Raw genomic sequence first — 15112 nt, 5'->3', positions numbered from 1 at the left:
ATCCGTAGATCAGACCCACTATCGATCGATGATCGGATCGCTGATGTATCTTACTGCAAGCCGACCTGACATCATGTTTGTAGTTTGTAAATGCGCACATTATCAGGCTAATCCCAAACTTTCACATCTTATTGTTGTCAAAAGAATTTTTAGGTATATCAAAGGGAGCCCAAAATTGGGTCTTTGGTATCCAAAGAATTCTGAATTTGATCTTTATGCTTTTGCTGACAGTAATTATGGAGGCTGTGAGCTTGACATGAAATCAACTTCAGGAGGATGTCAATACCTAGGTGACAGACTAGTTTTGTGGCAATGCAAGAAGCAACACACCGTCTCAACTTCCACAGCAGAGGCGGAATATGTTGCTGCATCGGCCTACTGTTCTCAAGTCATCTGGATCCAACATCCTCTATTGGATTACGGTTTGAACTATTTAGAAACCCCTATTTACTGTGATAATGAGGTTGCTATGCAAATTGCCAAAAATCCAGTCCAACACTCTAAAACCAAGCACATCGACATTAAAATTCACTTTATCATAGACTGTTACGAGCGTTCACTAATCCGACTAGAACAGGTCCCTACTGCTAATAATGTGGCGGATCTGTTCACAAAACCATTTAACAAAGCTCGCTTCGATGTGTTTGTGGGTTTTCTGAAAATGATTCGTTTTGAGGATTAAGTTTCTTTTTATTTTTTCTTTTTCTTAATTCTTCAACCTTTACTTTTATTTTTATTTTTATTTTTTATTTTTTATTTTTTATTATTTTTTTAGGATAGATTAAATTTGCGCACGTTATTTTTATTTTTATTTTATTTTATTTTATTTTATTTTCTCCCATGCACAAATTTAGGGGGAGAAATAAAAACAAAAATCCAAAAACAATAAAAAATCAGAAAAATCCAAAAACATTAAAAATCCTGAAAATTAGAAAAGTTGCTGTTAGTCTTGTTTGCAGGTGTTGTACTGGGAAATGAAATTAGCAAGTGATAAAAGGCAATCTAAATCTGCGTAATGTACCTAGATTGAATCGTCTACGCTCTGTGCTCGATGCACTGGTAGACACGAAAGATTTTAAACGGACTTGACTAGGGAAAGTTGAATCTAATGAATTTACGGAATTGACAAATTTTGACCTAATTAGATCTGTTTAGCCTGACATCACGACGCTCTTATAGGTTGAGCAGGGAGATATACATGGGAATCTATCGGTCACACTAAATAACCCGTATCTAGAAATGTGGATTCACTTTTCCTCGATGTGCGGATTCTGTCCTTAATTCTAGTTGGATGGGGTGACTGGGGAATTCCAATAAACTAGGTCTGTAGAAGGTTATTTTCTTTCTTTCTGTCAGTTAGTCATATGTTGCCTCCTCTGCGTGATCGGGAGATCCGACATGGACTGTAACATATGCAACTCTATTTCTCTGCATCTTCTATCTATGCAATTCTTTCTATCTATTAGCCATATACTGTCTCCTCTGCGTGACTCAAAATCCGACCTGGTACACAGTATATGCACAATTCTCTTCACAATCCCTCTAAAACTTCAGTTAGTCATATGTTTCATCCTTTGCGTGATTGGAAGAGATCTGACCTGGATGTACAACATATGCATTCTAAATCTATCTTCTCTCTTAATAATTGTCTGCTCACCCGGTGTAAGGAGTATTTTGGAAGTCCTTGATGGCTGGGGCATGCCAGGAAGCGGGAAACACGTTCTAGTACAATTAGAATTGAACACATACATGTTGTTTGTAGATCTCGCTGCTCAATTTAGGTGGACAACAATATCTCTGGTTGTAGTCAGTTAAATGGTCATAAGAAAATTTTATTTAAGAATTAGGGCAATCATGATAATAAAATTATAATCATCTATATGAATGTGTCATGTCATTGGTAAGTTGTCCTAAAATTGTCACAAAATTTTCATGTTTATGTGGACCACAATACTGGCGATCGATCAGACGAAGACATGAAAATAAGGGTACCGACAAGTGGAATAAGGTTGTCCAACAACTATGATCCCAGCGTAACAAATTTTTCCTCCATAATTAATTTTTAAGTTGTATGTTTTAATTGGAGTAAATTTAATTTTAATTTTAATTTTAATTTTAATTTTATTTTTATTTTGTTAACTGCAAAAATAAAATTGTTTTATTTTAATTTTTAATTTTTGTAAAGTTAATTTTATTTTATTTATTTTATTTTTAATTTTAGTTTTAATATTAATCCTCAAAAGAATTTTAATTTTTTTCTTTAAAATTGGACTGTGTTGGAGGCTATCTTCTATTGAGTGGCCATCAGGTAAATGAATGGGTATAAATAGGAGTTTACCACCGGAATCTCCATCACTTTTCTAGTTCCGGCCGCAAACTCCTCTCCACCCTCTCTCTCTTCAAAAAAATTTCGTCAAATCTTGCAAATCTAATCCGATAGTCTCGAAGGTAATGAGTTTTGGATCAGGAATATGTATCTTATTACATGATTCACCGCGTCTTTGAGGCAGAAATCGAGAAAGAAGAGTCGTCGGAGCTTACGGCCCAAGCTTACTGTCGTAAACTGCTTGCGACCGTAAACTGCGTAGATGGTTGATGATTTACTGGCAAGTGGTTTACGACCGTAAACCCCTGTTGACCGCAAACTCCCTGTTGACCGTAAACTCCAATGTTGACTAAGAAAATTGATTCTGGCCTAATTTTAAAACTGTTATGTTATTGTTGGGATCAAAATTAAATTGTCTAAAATTTTTGTTGTTTGTTTGGTTCTTTCTATCTTACTTGGTATGGTTAGTGCAGATCAATGGCAAACCTCAAATTTGCGGACATGCATAATCTGGCTATTGTCTTGGCGGATCCTCCAACTGTTCACTCGGACCTCAAGTCGATGATCCACAGACTCAGGGAATGCTGTCTGTCATCAGCTATCACTATGAATCCAGTCGTCTACCAAAATTTGATTAGAGAGTTCTGGGTGACTGCTAAGATGGAAATGGATGATGCTGGAGTTGTTGTTATTAAAGCTACTGTAAAAGGACAAGAGATAGTGATCACTGAGGGCATTATCAGAGATACGTTGCTGATTAACGATCAACCTAATTTTCCCACGGAGATTGGGATTGAGGATGCTCAGAGAATTCTAAGGAGGATGGGATATGGAGAGACTTCACCTCCAACTTTAAAGAAGCTCTTACCTCCGTATTGGAGATTTTTGGCACATGTGTTTGTTAGCTTCATTTCAGGAAGAAGATCAGGAGCTGATGAAATCTCAATGAGGAATACTGGAGCGATCGTTTCTCTTGCTGCCGGAGTAAAATTCAACTTTTCTAGATTTATATTGGATGAGTTTACGGTAAACATCAGGGCTTCAACCCGGGATACTTTCTTATTGTATCCTAGGTTCATTCAATTGTTTATCAATACTCAATTTCCAGATATGGTAAAGGAAGGTGATACTCTTGATATGAAATCATTGGGTCCTCACACTGTAGGGCTCATCAAGCAAAACCGTAGAGGAAAAGTTATTTTTCAAGGAAAGTATCCTCTAGAGATGTTTGGAAAGTTCGCCGAAATGAATGAGTCCTCAGAATCTTATGGGTCCTCTGACAAGGCGTCTTTTGAGCCTGCATCTTCTGACAAATCACTACAAACGACAATGTTATTACCGTATCTTATGATGAGAATAGAGAAGAAGAAGAGACTCCGACTCCTGAAACTAATGTGGCGGAAGAACATGATTTGATCCCTACTAATGTTCAAAGTGACTATGTTGCAAGGACTGTAGCAACTGAGACGGAGGTTGAGGGAGATAAACATGATTCTTTCGATGATCTTGATCTTACCAGATTTGATCATGATAATATTGTTGCATCTCTTGCAAGTAGTGCTAATTTTGTTACGAACGAGAACCTTGACACAATTTTCAGCAATGTCGATGAATTCGTTCCTCTAACAACAGAGACAAGGGAGCCTGATGAAGTTCTTGAAACTACACTTCCTACCACAAACAAAATGGCGAATACTTCCACTCCTATGGAGACGGTTATAGGATTTCCTCCTCCTGTTTCTGCTTCTCCTACTATAGAGCCATTCATGAGTGATCTTACATCAACACAAACCGGTCAACCCCCATTGAAGAAAAGAAGAAGGGATCCAAGGCAAAGTGATTTAATTTCAATTCTTGTTAGTGGCCTTCCAGTACCACCTACCACTACTCCTAGTCTTACTACAACCAAGCTTTTTACTGTGGGACCTGACATCACTTTTGAAGTTGGTGGATCTTCTTTTTCACCAGGTTTCTCTCCTCCTCGATCTGATGACGATGATGCTTCTGTGAGATTAGCCAGGCTCTTGGTTGAGGAGCAGTTTTTGATGCCTCCCCTCGTGGTAAAGGTATTTCTATTGGGGACGGCAGTTCTGGAGGGGACAATCTCAATATCCCTGGGCTATAGAAGGAGATATCAGTGCTTAGTCAGAAGAACATTGAGCTTAACATCTGTGTTTTGGATCTTCAAGTTGAAAATACAAAGCTTAATGTTCAAGTATTTGAACTTCAATCTGATAATTCTAGGCTCGGTGTGCAAGTAGCTGATCTTCTTAAGGACAAAGCATTAAAGTCAAAGCAGATTTCTGATCTTCAGGATCATTTCAATCTTTTGACTTCAAGCTATTTTGAGCTAAAGAAGAAGCTTTAGGAAGACCTTGGTGATAAATATTGAACGTCTGCTGATGAATACAAAATCAATCGTCATGTTCAAGCCTTTCCTGTTACCATGCCAACTGGTCAAACATCAGGAGATGTTGATCGCATTGATAATGAGCCTCCCCAAACGCCTAATGTCTCAGCAATGATACATGATGCTCAGGAAGAAGCAGCTAAGAAGGGACAACTGCTGTTTAAAAGGAGCCCTACCCAGAATGCTTCTCGGGATGAACCTGAGATTACCATGACTGATCTTGAGGTTGTTCAATTTAGAGATACATTCGGCGATAGATCGGGAATTGTTTCTTGGGGATTTCATGATCCTCTCAAGATGTGGATTGTGCTAAGAAAGAGTGGCAACTCTGAGCTTTACAAAGATAGTCATGATTTCAACTCATGGACTAGGGTAGATTTGACAGAATTGTCACGCGCTCCTTTTTCCAATCTCACAAGCAATCCACAGGTGACCCAGTTCAAGCATTTTCTTGAAGATCAGGTTAAAAAGGGGTTTCCCGCCATGAAAATTGTTGAGTCCATTATGTTGGAGCATCCTGATATTATTGATCCAAAAAGCGACAAACCTCTGCAAGTTGTGATGTGGCCTGCAACTAAACAGGTTAAACAGTTCCCTGTGCCTCAGAATTATCAAGATGGATCTCTAAGTTCAATGGAGTGTTGGGTTTTCGATGAAATTACTTCCGCTGCGGTAATCAAGCTAAAGAATGGATGCATTCGTCTCTATGATCGAAGAGATTTGTTACAATTCCGAAAGTGGGACATTCATCACCTAAGCAACTTTCAGATATTGGTTGCGGAAGATATTTTTGAGGATGCTGCGAAGGTATATACGACCATGGTTGCTGAGATTCTAAATAAACGCATGTGGAATGGGGCGATGGGGCAAGCAGACGTTATGTTAGTCAACAAGGGTTAACTTCAAGCTTGCACCAAATCAAGGGGGAGATTGAAAGGCCCAATTAGTGGTTTGGTCTAGGCGTGGCATTGTAATAGTGTTTGTGTATAGATAGAGTATTTTGGTGGGCTTGGTAGTTGTTTACGAGTCTGTAATGAGTTTACGGCCGTAAACTCTTTTCGTTCGTAGTTCCCTATATAGAGAGGGTTAGCCAGTCGTGTTTTGTTGTTGATGCCTAGTTGTTCACGGTCATATATCGAGTTGTACTAGACGTTTTCAGCAATAGAACGTGTGAAAGCTTGATTCCTTTTCTTTTCTACTATTATTCTTGTTTCTGTGATTGTGTTTGCTTTTGATCACTGGTAAGATCCATTCTCAGGACCTTACAGTTTTTAGCTGTCTACTGCTAAGCTAAAACTTAGAAAAATCATAACTACCTCACACGAAGTCAGATTTGGACGTCCTTTTTATCAAAATTCTCGGATTAACGAATACTATGACTTTCGTTTAGATCACTAAGGCTAAAAAGCACTTTATCGTAAATTCACTTTTTACTCATCCCGGTGTCGTGTCGGTTCCGTCGAGAAACTTCGACGGGTCATAACTTCTTCGTTATAACTCGGATTTCGGTGTTATTTATATCTCCGGAATCCTTGTTTCGGCCACTAAAACTTTCTTAAAATATATTGTCTTTGTCTAATATTTATTTTCAACGCTTATTTTTATTATTAATTAATTAAATCATAATAATTAAGCAAATAAGCACATAATTTACATAATATTCACATAATTCCTCTTTATTACTTCAAAATGAGTTACAAAGGTTGACCTAGACTGTTACACCATTATTAATGCTTTAGCCCAGAAACACGGGCGTTACAGACCCAACACAATATTATATAACCTGGAAGACGAATGTCGTAATCCAAGCTACAAAATATTTCAAGGTAGGTAAATAACGATTTACCAATTTCCACCACGAAAACCGATAAAGTATTTTAGGTTTTAAGTGAACTGAAACTCCTAGATACTTTGAAATTCATTGAACTTTTCAATGACATGTTTAAATCTCGATTGTGTCCTTCAAGTTTGTGACTGGGATGCCGAGCATCACAAATAAGGAGTGAATAACCATGCAAATTAGCTTGGTACACCCAATGTTACAACCACCTAATCAATGTGCTGGTTAACCACCCACGCTCCATTGATCTATGGTTAACATCAAGATACCCTTTGCCACACACTTTCAGTCCCACATTAGTGTGCCGGTTAACTACACACGCTTCACAAACGATTTAACCGGGTACAAAGTGCAACTTCAAGGGTTAGCACCATATTCATATTTTCCTAAAGTAACTAAGATTGGGAATTTAATAAGGTTCAGTTACTTTATATTTATTATTATACTTTTAATGAAGGGAGAATTAATGTCCTGTGCTACCCGTTCAGCTAACGACCCTCCACCAGTCAAGGAAGCGGTGGGTGAGAGTGGACACCCATTAAACTGTCATTTTATAGGCAGTAACCTTATACCCCCCTCTTATAGACTGACTTCGTGATTGAGGCCTACTAACGGTAAGACTGACTTGCTCTTATACATATATATAAATATTAAACCTATAATATTATAACAGTATAAGGGTTGAATTTTAAACTTTTAAAATTCTAAGGGTTTAACTTGGAATTAAAGTATTCATGGGGGGGGGGGGGAACTTTACAAATTCCTAAACTTGAGGGCAAGTTTTGAACAATTCAAAAACTTTTCAATTCCATAACATATGAGTTTAATGTAGGATTTTAAAAACTTTTAATGAAGAGACTCTTGAACATCCATAACTTGAAGACAAGTTATGGAGTTCATAAAACTATTTATGAGGAAAAAGGCTATTCAATTGTGTAAAGTATGGCTTTAATGAAGATTTAACACAAAAACAAACTTTTGGTTTTCCATAACTTGAGGACAAGTTATGGAATCCATTAAAACATTAAGATCATCAAACCAACTAACAAGCATGTTAAGAAAACTATGATCTAGATTAAACTCATATGAACAAGACAATTCAAATCAAACAATTTTCATGTAATTAGCCTAACAATTAAGCTAATACAAACCATGAAACTTTTGACAATTATCTTTTTGAATTGGATTATCATGAACATTACCACATCAAAAATAGATTTGTAAGTTCAAAAATAACTTAGGGTAATGTTCCTAGTCCAATTCCAGCCAAAAAAACTCGAATATATGTTGTCAGGGGCTCCAAATCGCCGAGTGCAAGAACAAGCTTGACAAGTTGGATGAGTCTGTACATGGACTCGTCGAGTCCCTCAATGGAATCTTCGAGTCCCCTGTCCAGATAGCAAAAAACTTTGATTTTCAGCCTTTTTTAGCAAGTATAATTTGAAAACAACCCTAGGCTCTGATACTACTGTTGGGTTTTGTATACTCCAACGTCTTATGGTGCACATTCAACCCTAAATTCCTTGGATCTATGTTTTCACTAATAATACATGCAAAGGTGTTTCCAAGGTATAATGCCTATAACTAGCATGAAATTGTCATATACCATACAAGATACTAGTTAGGGTAACATACCTTTTATGTGGCTTGAAGTCTTGATGTATTTGGTGTTGCTAGAAAGACTTTGGCCTTTAAGAACTTAGTGCCCCAAGTATTTCACCTCAAGTGGAATCACAACTCACCTAGGACAAAGGTGACTCTTGAGAGAGAATCTTCATACCCCAAAACTGTCCATATGAACTCCAAGAACAAGTGTCACGTTTTTGGCTATGTACTCATCTATCTATATGTAGGATTCCAAGGGTCATGTTTATAACCCAAATCAACACCCATGGGTTTTATGATCCATGGTTCATATGGTCCAACTCCTCATGGATCCATACATAAACTTGGTCCAACATGGATCATAAGCCCAACACATATAAATATAACTAATTACCATAATTAGTCCTCATAGATTAATTAGTCTCTTTTGATCACTAAATTAATTCCAAATTAATTCTTGATCAATACTAATTAAAACATATGATTTCATATTAATATATTGTAACTTATAATATTAACAAATCATATATAACCTTCTCTCAAGAGTCCATCCTAACAAATTGTCCTAGTGTTATGCAACCCAAATGGACCATGCTACTCTCAGGTCAAGTACATACCAATAATAGTTATGGACATAGACATCTAATCCAACAATTGTCATTTCATGCAAAAAGAATTTCAAAACTTTCAAAATTCATATTTATCTATTTCTATAGATTTTACATTCCAAGAATGTGTCTTGTCATTCCTAACTCTATCATTTTAAAAATACTCTCCGAGTCAAGGTGAAAACCACCTTGCATAGTCGGAATGTCATTTCAAATGATTAAGTGTGTCTCTTTCATACAAGATTAGGAATATCACTATCCTCCACTAGTTCTTAGTAAACACGCACACGTTCTTTTTCATTTTGATATAATAGCATACCTTGTATCTTTATATTAAAATGACTATTCCAACCTTGAGATGTTTTCTTTATATCCACAAGTGGATCTTAAGCCTTACACATTTGGTTAGTATAACATGGATTAAGAAAACCTTCAGGCTAAGCCATATAGATATCTTCTAGTAGATGTCTATTAAGAAAAGCGGTCTTTCTTGAAATCTATTTGCTATATCTCATATTAAGAATATGAAGTTATAGTGAACAATATCATTGTTGATCTAATCATAGCTACTTGTAAAAAGGTTTGATCATACTCAATGTCATGAGTATGATAAGAACCATAGTCAATGACATGAATATGAGAAAATCCTTATATAGCAAGTATTACTAAATGCATATACATATATATATATATATATATATATATATATATATAATATATATATATATATATATATATATATATATATTCTTTCTAGAAAAACCTCTTACTCCTTCTAGCCTTGCTATAGAGACGAAGATTAATCAAGCCCATACTTGATTATTAAAAATGGATTACATCTCAATATTCATGACTCTAAGTCATTTTTCAGATCCAAGATCTGATATAACTTTTTGATAATTGATGGTTTAACTAGAAACCATCAAGAACTCATCAATGAGAGATTCCACATTTATCAAGTCATAGATGATTTCTACCATTATTGTGAACAATTTGTGTTTATGAATAACTACCATTCATTTTCAACAATTCCATGTTGAAACTAGTGCCAACAATTGTTACATCCGGCTATGGTTCTTGAGCAGCTTCAAGTTCCACGTGCCTCCCACTTGCTTTGTCATTAGAAGTTTGCTTTCTGCTAACTCATTTTCCAAAGGAATAAAGGAACTTATTCTTGGTGGTTTTGTATATAATAATATAAATGCCTTTTTAGAATATCCTACAACTATGTAATTAGTTGGGATTTGTATTCTAGATACAATTAATAATGATTGAAGTATAATCCTAAAAGGTTAAAAGGAGTACATTTCTACCGATTAGAAAGTAAATCATGCCAAGTAAGATTTAATTCATCTTTTTTTTATCATTAAGGTTTTAGATGGTTTTTACCAGTTTGTATCTCAACCTTTTGAAACCTTCAACAAGATTTCAAAATTATGCTTTACCACGTAAAATATAATTAAAACTACTATAGTTGTTAATAAAGTTGATTTAGTATCTTGTGCTTAATCTCAGACATTCATTAGAAAGGAAATCATAAACCAAAGTGTATAGTTCGTTAATTATTATTTTCTCTACAATTTAGTGAAAATATTATTAGGAATCTTTTATATATCAATGAGATTCATATATGTCAAATAAACTACATTATTTGTCTTCAAATATCCCTTTCTTGAAGTTGGAATATGTGGATTTCAGTTATACAATATGTTATTTGATTTTTTTATACAATATTGATATCAAATGACATTTTACTTTTAATATGGGTAATGTTTTAAAATCTTAGTTTCAAGTATTTCAAATCCTTGAGATCTACCAAGGGGATGTTTGGATTGCTTATATGAGGTGTTTATTGACTTATTGCAGTTTTGAATCGCTATTATTGCAGTTTGGAATCACTATTAAGCTAATTATCCTTTGGTTATACTTTTCTTTGGAATAAACTAGATTATAGCATCCATAATAGGGAGTTTAATGGGACAATTGAATGAAGGGACAAACCAAGTTATAATTCAACAGATGAAACTTTATTATTATGAGATGTCACATTGTTATTCAATGAATTTGAAGTTCAATGACCATTAAACTCTTCAATACGAAAAAAAAGGTTCAAATTCTTAAATAAATGTTTAATATGTTCTACTGAACTTTGTAGAGTTTAATACATTATAGTAAAAACCGATATACTTGTATAAATATAGAATAATAATATGTTTGAACTCTATAGAGTTTAAGGCATTATGAATACCCTTAAAAACACACACACACACACACACACATATATATATATATATATATATATATATATATATATATATATATATATATATATATATATATAAGCTATAAAGATTTTTATTATGTATGATTGTATCATTTTGTTTTATATTTTCTTGTACATAATGTTTTTAGGCATTACCATTAATGCCTTTTGTGGATAAACTGCTATTAGAAATGAATAAAAATTAATATGTTATTTTTTAAAATAGAGTAAGACAATGATACCTAAAATGTTTTTCTTTGTAATTTTATATTAATAGAATTTGTTGAACATTAAAAACAAGATAGATTTACAAATCTAGCTTTTTTCTTTAATTACATTTTAGAAAATAGCTCATTAACAACTAACAAAAAATAACCGTTGAAACCGCAGAAAAGGCTAACTTGCCTTTGATTTCGTCTGCGGTTTCATTGTGGTTTATAAATAAAATTCATTTTTTATCTCATGAAATCACAAATGCCTTAGGCCACTCAGATTTCCTCTCGCCTCATCTTCGGTTCCGTTTATTCTTTGTTCTTGTGATGTAGCAAAATGAAACCGTAGATAGACATATCACATATATGGTTTCGTCATCTCAACTTCAATTAATATTATAATTTTTTTTATTCTCTATGTAGAAGTTGGGAATTATAAATATGCTAGTGATGAAACTATAGTCTAATATATATATATATATATATATATATATATATATATATATATATATATATATATATATATATATATATATATATATATATATATATATATATATAAAACTGAAGTCTAGGTGACGAAACCACATATGGGATATGCCCATCTCCGGTTTTGTTCTTTGGAATCCATAAAAAAATAACAAATAACCCGAAGATGAGACGAAAGGAGACCTAAGATGAGTAGGGATGGACATAAGATTTCGTAGTAGGTATTGCCGGTGTCATATTTTTTTTATGTAGTGGCACAATAATAGGAAAAAACGAAAAATTTTAAAAATTTACAGTGCATCAAAAAAAAACAGGAGTTGTCGGTGTCACTATGAGCATCATTGTGGAACCACGTGTGAAGATGGGCTAAGCCATTTATGATTTCATGGGGAAAAAATAAATTTCTTTATAGATCACGACGAAACTGTAGACGAGTAACGAAACCGATGGCGAATTAGTCTTGCTTGTTGTTTCGGTATCTATTTTTAGTTGGTTGCTAATTTTGGTTATTTTTGCAAAATAATTAAAGAGAAAAATTGTATTTGAAAATCTCTCTAAAAACAATTTATTAACTTATTAAATTTTGATATTACTTTTAATACCGGATAAATTACTTAAAAAAAAACGTTTTGACACCGATTAAATTAATAAACTCTTAAAATTTTGTTTTAGATATGCAATTACACAAAAAAAACCCTAAATATGTTGTGATTTCACTGTTAATTAAACCTTTTGATTTATTTAAAAGAATAATCCAAAGTAATCGGTGGGGTGAGATGGGATGGGGATGGGGTGGACCAAAGCATCTTATATCATTGGCGTTGAAATATGTACCACCTGTGACAACCTCTGCATTTCCATCTCCTATTGCTATATAGTAAGAGCAAAACCATCTTTCCCAAGTAAAAGAAAAAGAAGTTTCCAACTTTAGCTATGGAGGATCTGATTGTCTCCCCATCCTCATCTTCTTCGATCGTTTCTTTTCCCAATACAAACACTCCTCCCCCTTCTGATACAATCCAGCAAAAACTCCAAACCCTGCTTCAAAACCAGCCTCAACCATGGGCGTACGCAATTTTCTGGCAGACCTTTAACGACGACTCCAACGGCTGTGTATCCCTATCTTGGGGAGACGGTCATTTCCAAAGCAATAACGACGTCCCAAACACCACCTTGCCCTCGTCTGGGAGCTCCGCCACCTTCCTCTCTGACTCCGATCCAGACTGCAGGAAGTCTGTTCTTAAAGAAATCCAGGCCCTCCTCGGACCAGACAACCGCGACGACGCCGAGTGGTTCTACGTTATCTCCTTAACCAGATCATTTATCCCCGGAGACGGTTCAGTTCCAGGGACGTCTTTCGGTTCAAGCTCTATGATCTGGTTAACCGGTGCCGATCAACTCCAGTCTTTTAACTGTGAGAGAGCTAAAGAAGCACGCATCCACGGTTTGGAAACCCTAGTTTGCATCCCAACACCAAACGGTGTTGTAGAAATGGGTTCGTATCATGTCATCGAGGAAACATGGAGTTTGGCTCATCAGGCAAGGTCGCTATTTGGCGGTGGTTCTTCTTCGGCTTCTTGTTCTCCACCTAATACCCTTCCTAACTTCTTCCATCACAAACACCATGAAACCACGTCTACCACTAACCCTATGAAGCTAGACAACCTCAACGAAGAACATCATAATATTATTTCTTTTGCTGATATGGTACTTATGGCTGGCGGATTGCAAGAGGAAGAGGGTATGAACATGATCGATTTCGAATCAGCAACAGCCGATCACCAGATGTCCAAAAACCTAGGAAGATCATGCATGAACAAGAACACCATCCCCACTACTACTACGAATACGTATGTAGAGACTGGGTCGGAGCATTCAGATTCCGATTGCCAGCTTGTTCTTGCTACGTCAGAAAGACGGATGCAGAAGAAGAAAGGAAAGAAAACAGGTGGTAGGGATCCACCTGTAAACCACGTGGAGGCAGAGAGGCAGCGACGTGAAAAGCTCAACCAGCGTTTCTATGCGCTACGCTCCGTGGTCCCAAACGTGTCTCGGATGGACAAGGCGTCGCTCTTGGCGGATGCTGTCTGCTATATCAATGAATTGAAAGGCAAAGTCGAGAATCTTGAATCACAGTTGCATCCTCGTAGCAACAGCCAAGGTAAAACCAAGAGAGTGAAGGTGGAAATGGCGGATACGGTGGACAACCACCTTCAAAGCAGCAGCACTAGCAGTTTGTATCAAGCTCGGGTGTCGACAAAACCAACAATAAAGGTTAACAGCAAGACGAGTGGTTTCAGGGAAGTGGAAGTGAAAATCGTGGGAGAGGATGCAATGATAAGGGTGCAATCAGGGAATGCAGACTTGCCAGCAGCTAAACTGATGGATGCTTTGAGAGAAATGAAAGCGCAAATACAGCATGCAAGCATGTCGTGTGTAAATGAGATAATGTTGCAAGACGTGGTGGTTAAGATACCTGGTGCCATAGATGAAGATGAACTCAAAACCGATCTCATTAGGAGATTAGACCGCTAGAAATGAAGCAAGCAACCAGGTCTTGCAAGAGACGTTGAAGAAAATGGTGTAGGTGTGTATGGTTTGCTTGCTGCAAATCATTTAGTATGGGTTTGATCGTAGTTTCAAAATTAATGTTTGGTTTATGAGTTAAGTCGTCAAGAATCATTTTCAATATTATTATTGTTTTTATTTTTATGATGAATGCTATTTTTGTTATTGTAATAAAAATAACTTGTATAACAAGCAATATCTTGAAGAACTTCGATCATAACAAGCTTCTCATGTTCTTTCTAATATCATGTATGTATCTGTTTCCAATCACCTTGAATTGCTAATTGGTCCATCCTAGCTAACACATGCATACAATAATAACATAAAAGCAGAAATTATGATATTATGATTATGAACATACGCTATCAAACATAGTATTAAAGAAGTGTTGGACGTGCATTTTGAAGAGGTGCTGTTTATATATATAATAATAATTGTGATTGTATTTTAAATATATATTTAAACAATTTCAATGTTTGGTTAAATGAATTATATATTCTACTAGTAATTAGTTTGAGACAATTAATTTCAAACTAAGGGATCAAAACGTAAAATAAGATTAACTCCCTTTTAGCATCTTATACGCTTGTAGCTTCTTTTATTATTCTATCGATATCCATTAGTATTTTTGATAGAACTTGAAAAAAAAAACACGTTTGATTATGTACTATTATAGAATCAGTTCCAAACATACGTTCAAACATTTCCAACACGAAGTGGGATTTGTTTATAAATTAACATAAATAGTTGATTAAAACAAACAAAAAAATTGCATTGCTATCATAGAATTT

The 15112-nt window shown here is 35.3% G+C and overlaps 1 protein-coding gene across 1 annotated transcript; it reads left to right on the top strand.

Moving 5' to 3' along the window:
• The first annotated feature begins 12615 nt into the window (after positions 1-12615).
• Positions 12616-14564, top strand: LOC111901873 (transcription factor MYC2). The gene has a single exon (XM_023897760.3). The coding sequence runs from the start codon at positions 12687-12689 to the stop codon at positions 14286-14288; it is 1602 nt and encodes a 533-aa protein (XP_023753528.1). The 5' UTR covers positions 12616-12686; the 3' UTR covers positions 14289-14564.
• Positions 14565-15112: the final 548 nt, after the last annotated feature.

The sequence above is a fragment of the Lactuca sativa genome, chromosome 4 (assembly GCF_002870075.4).
Source record: "Lactuca sativa cultivar Salinas chromosome 4, Lsat_Salinas_v11, whole genome shotgun sequence".
NCBI lineage: Eukaryota > Viridiplantae > Streptophyta > Magnoliopsida > Asterales > Asteraceae > Lactuca > Lactuca sativa.
This window is presented reverse-complemented; position numbering and strand designations above follow the sequence as displayed.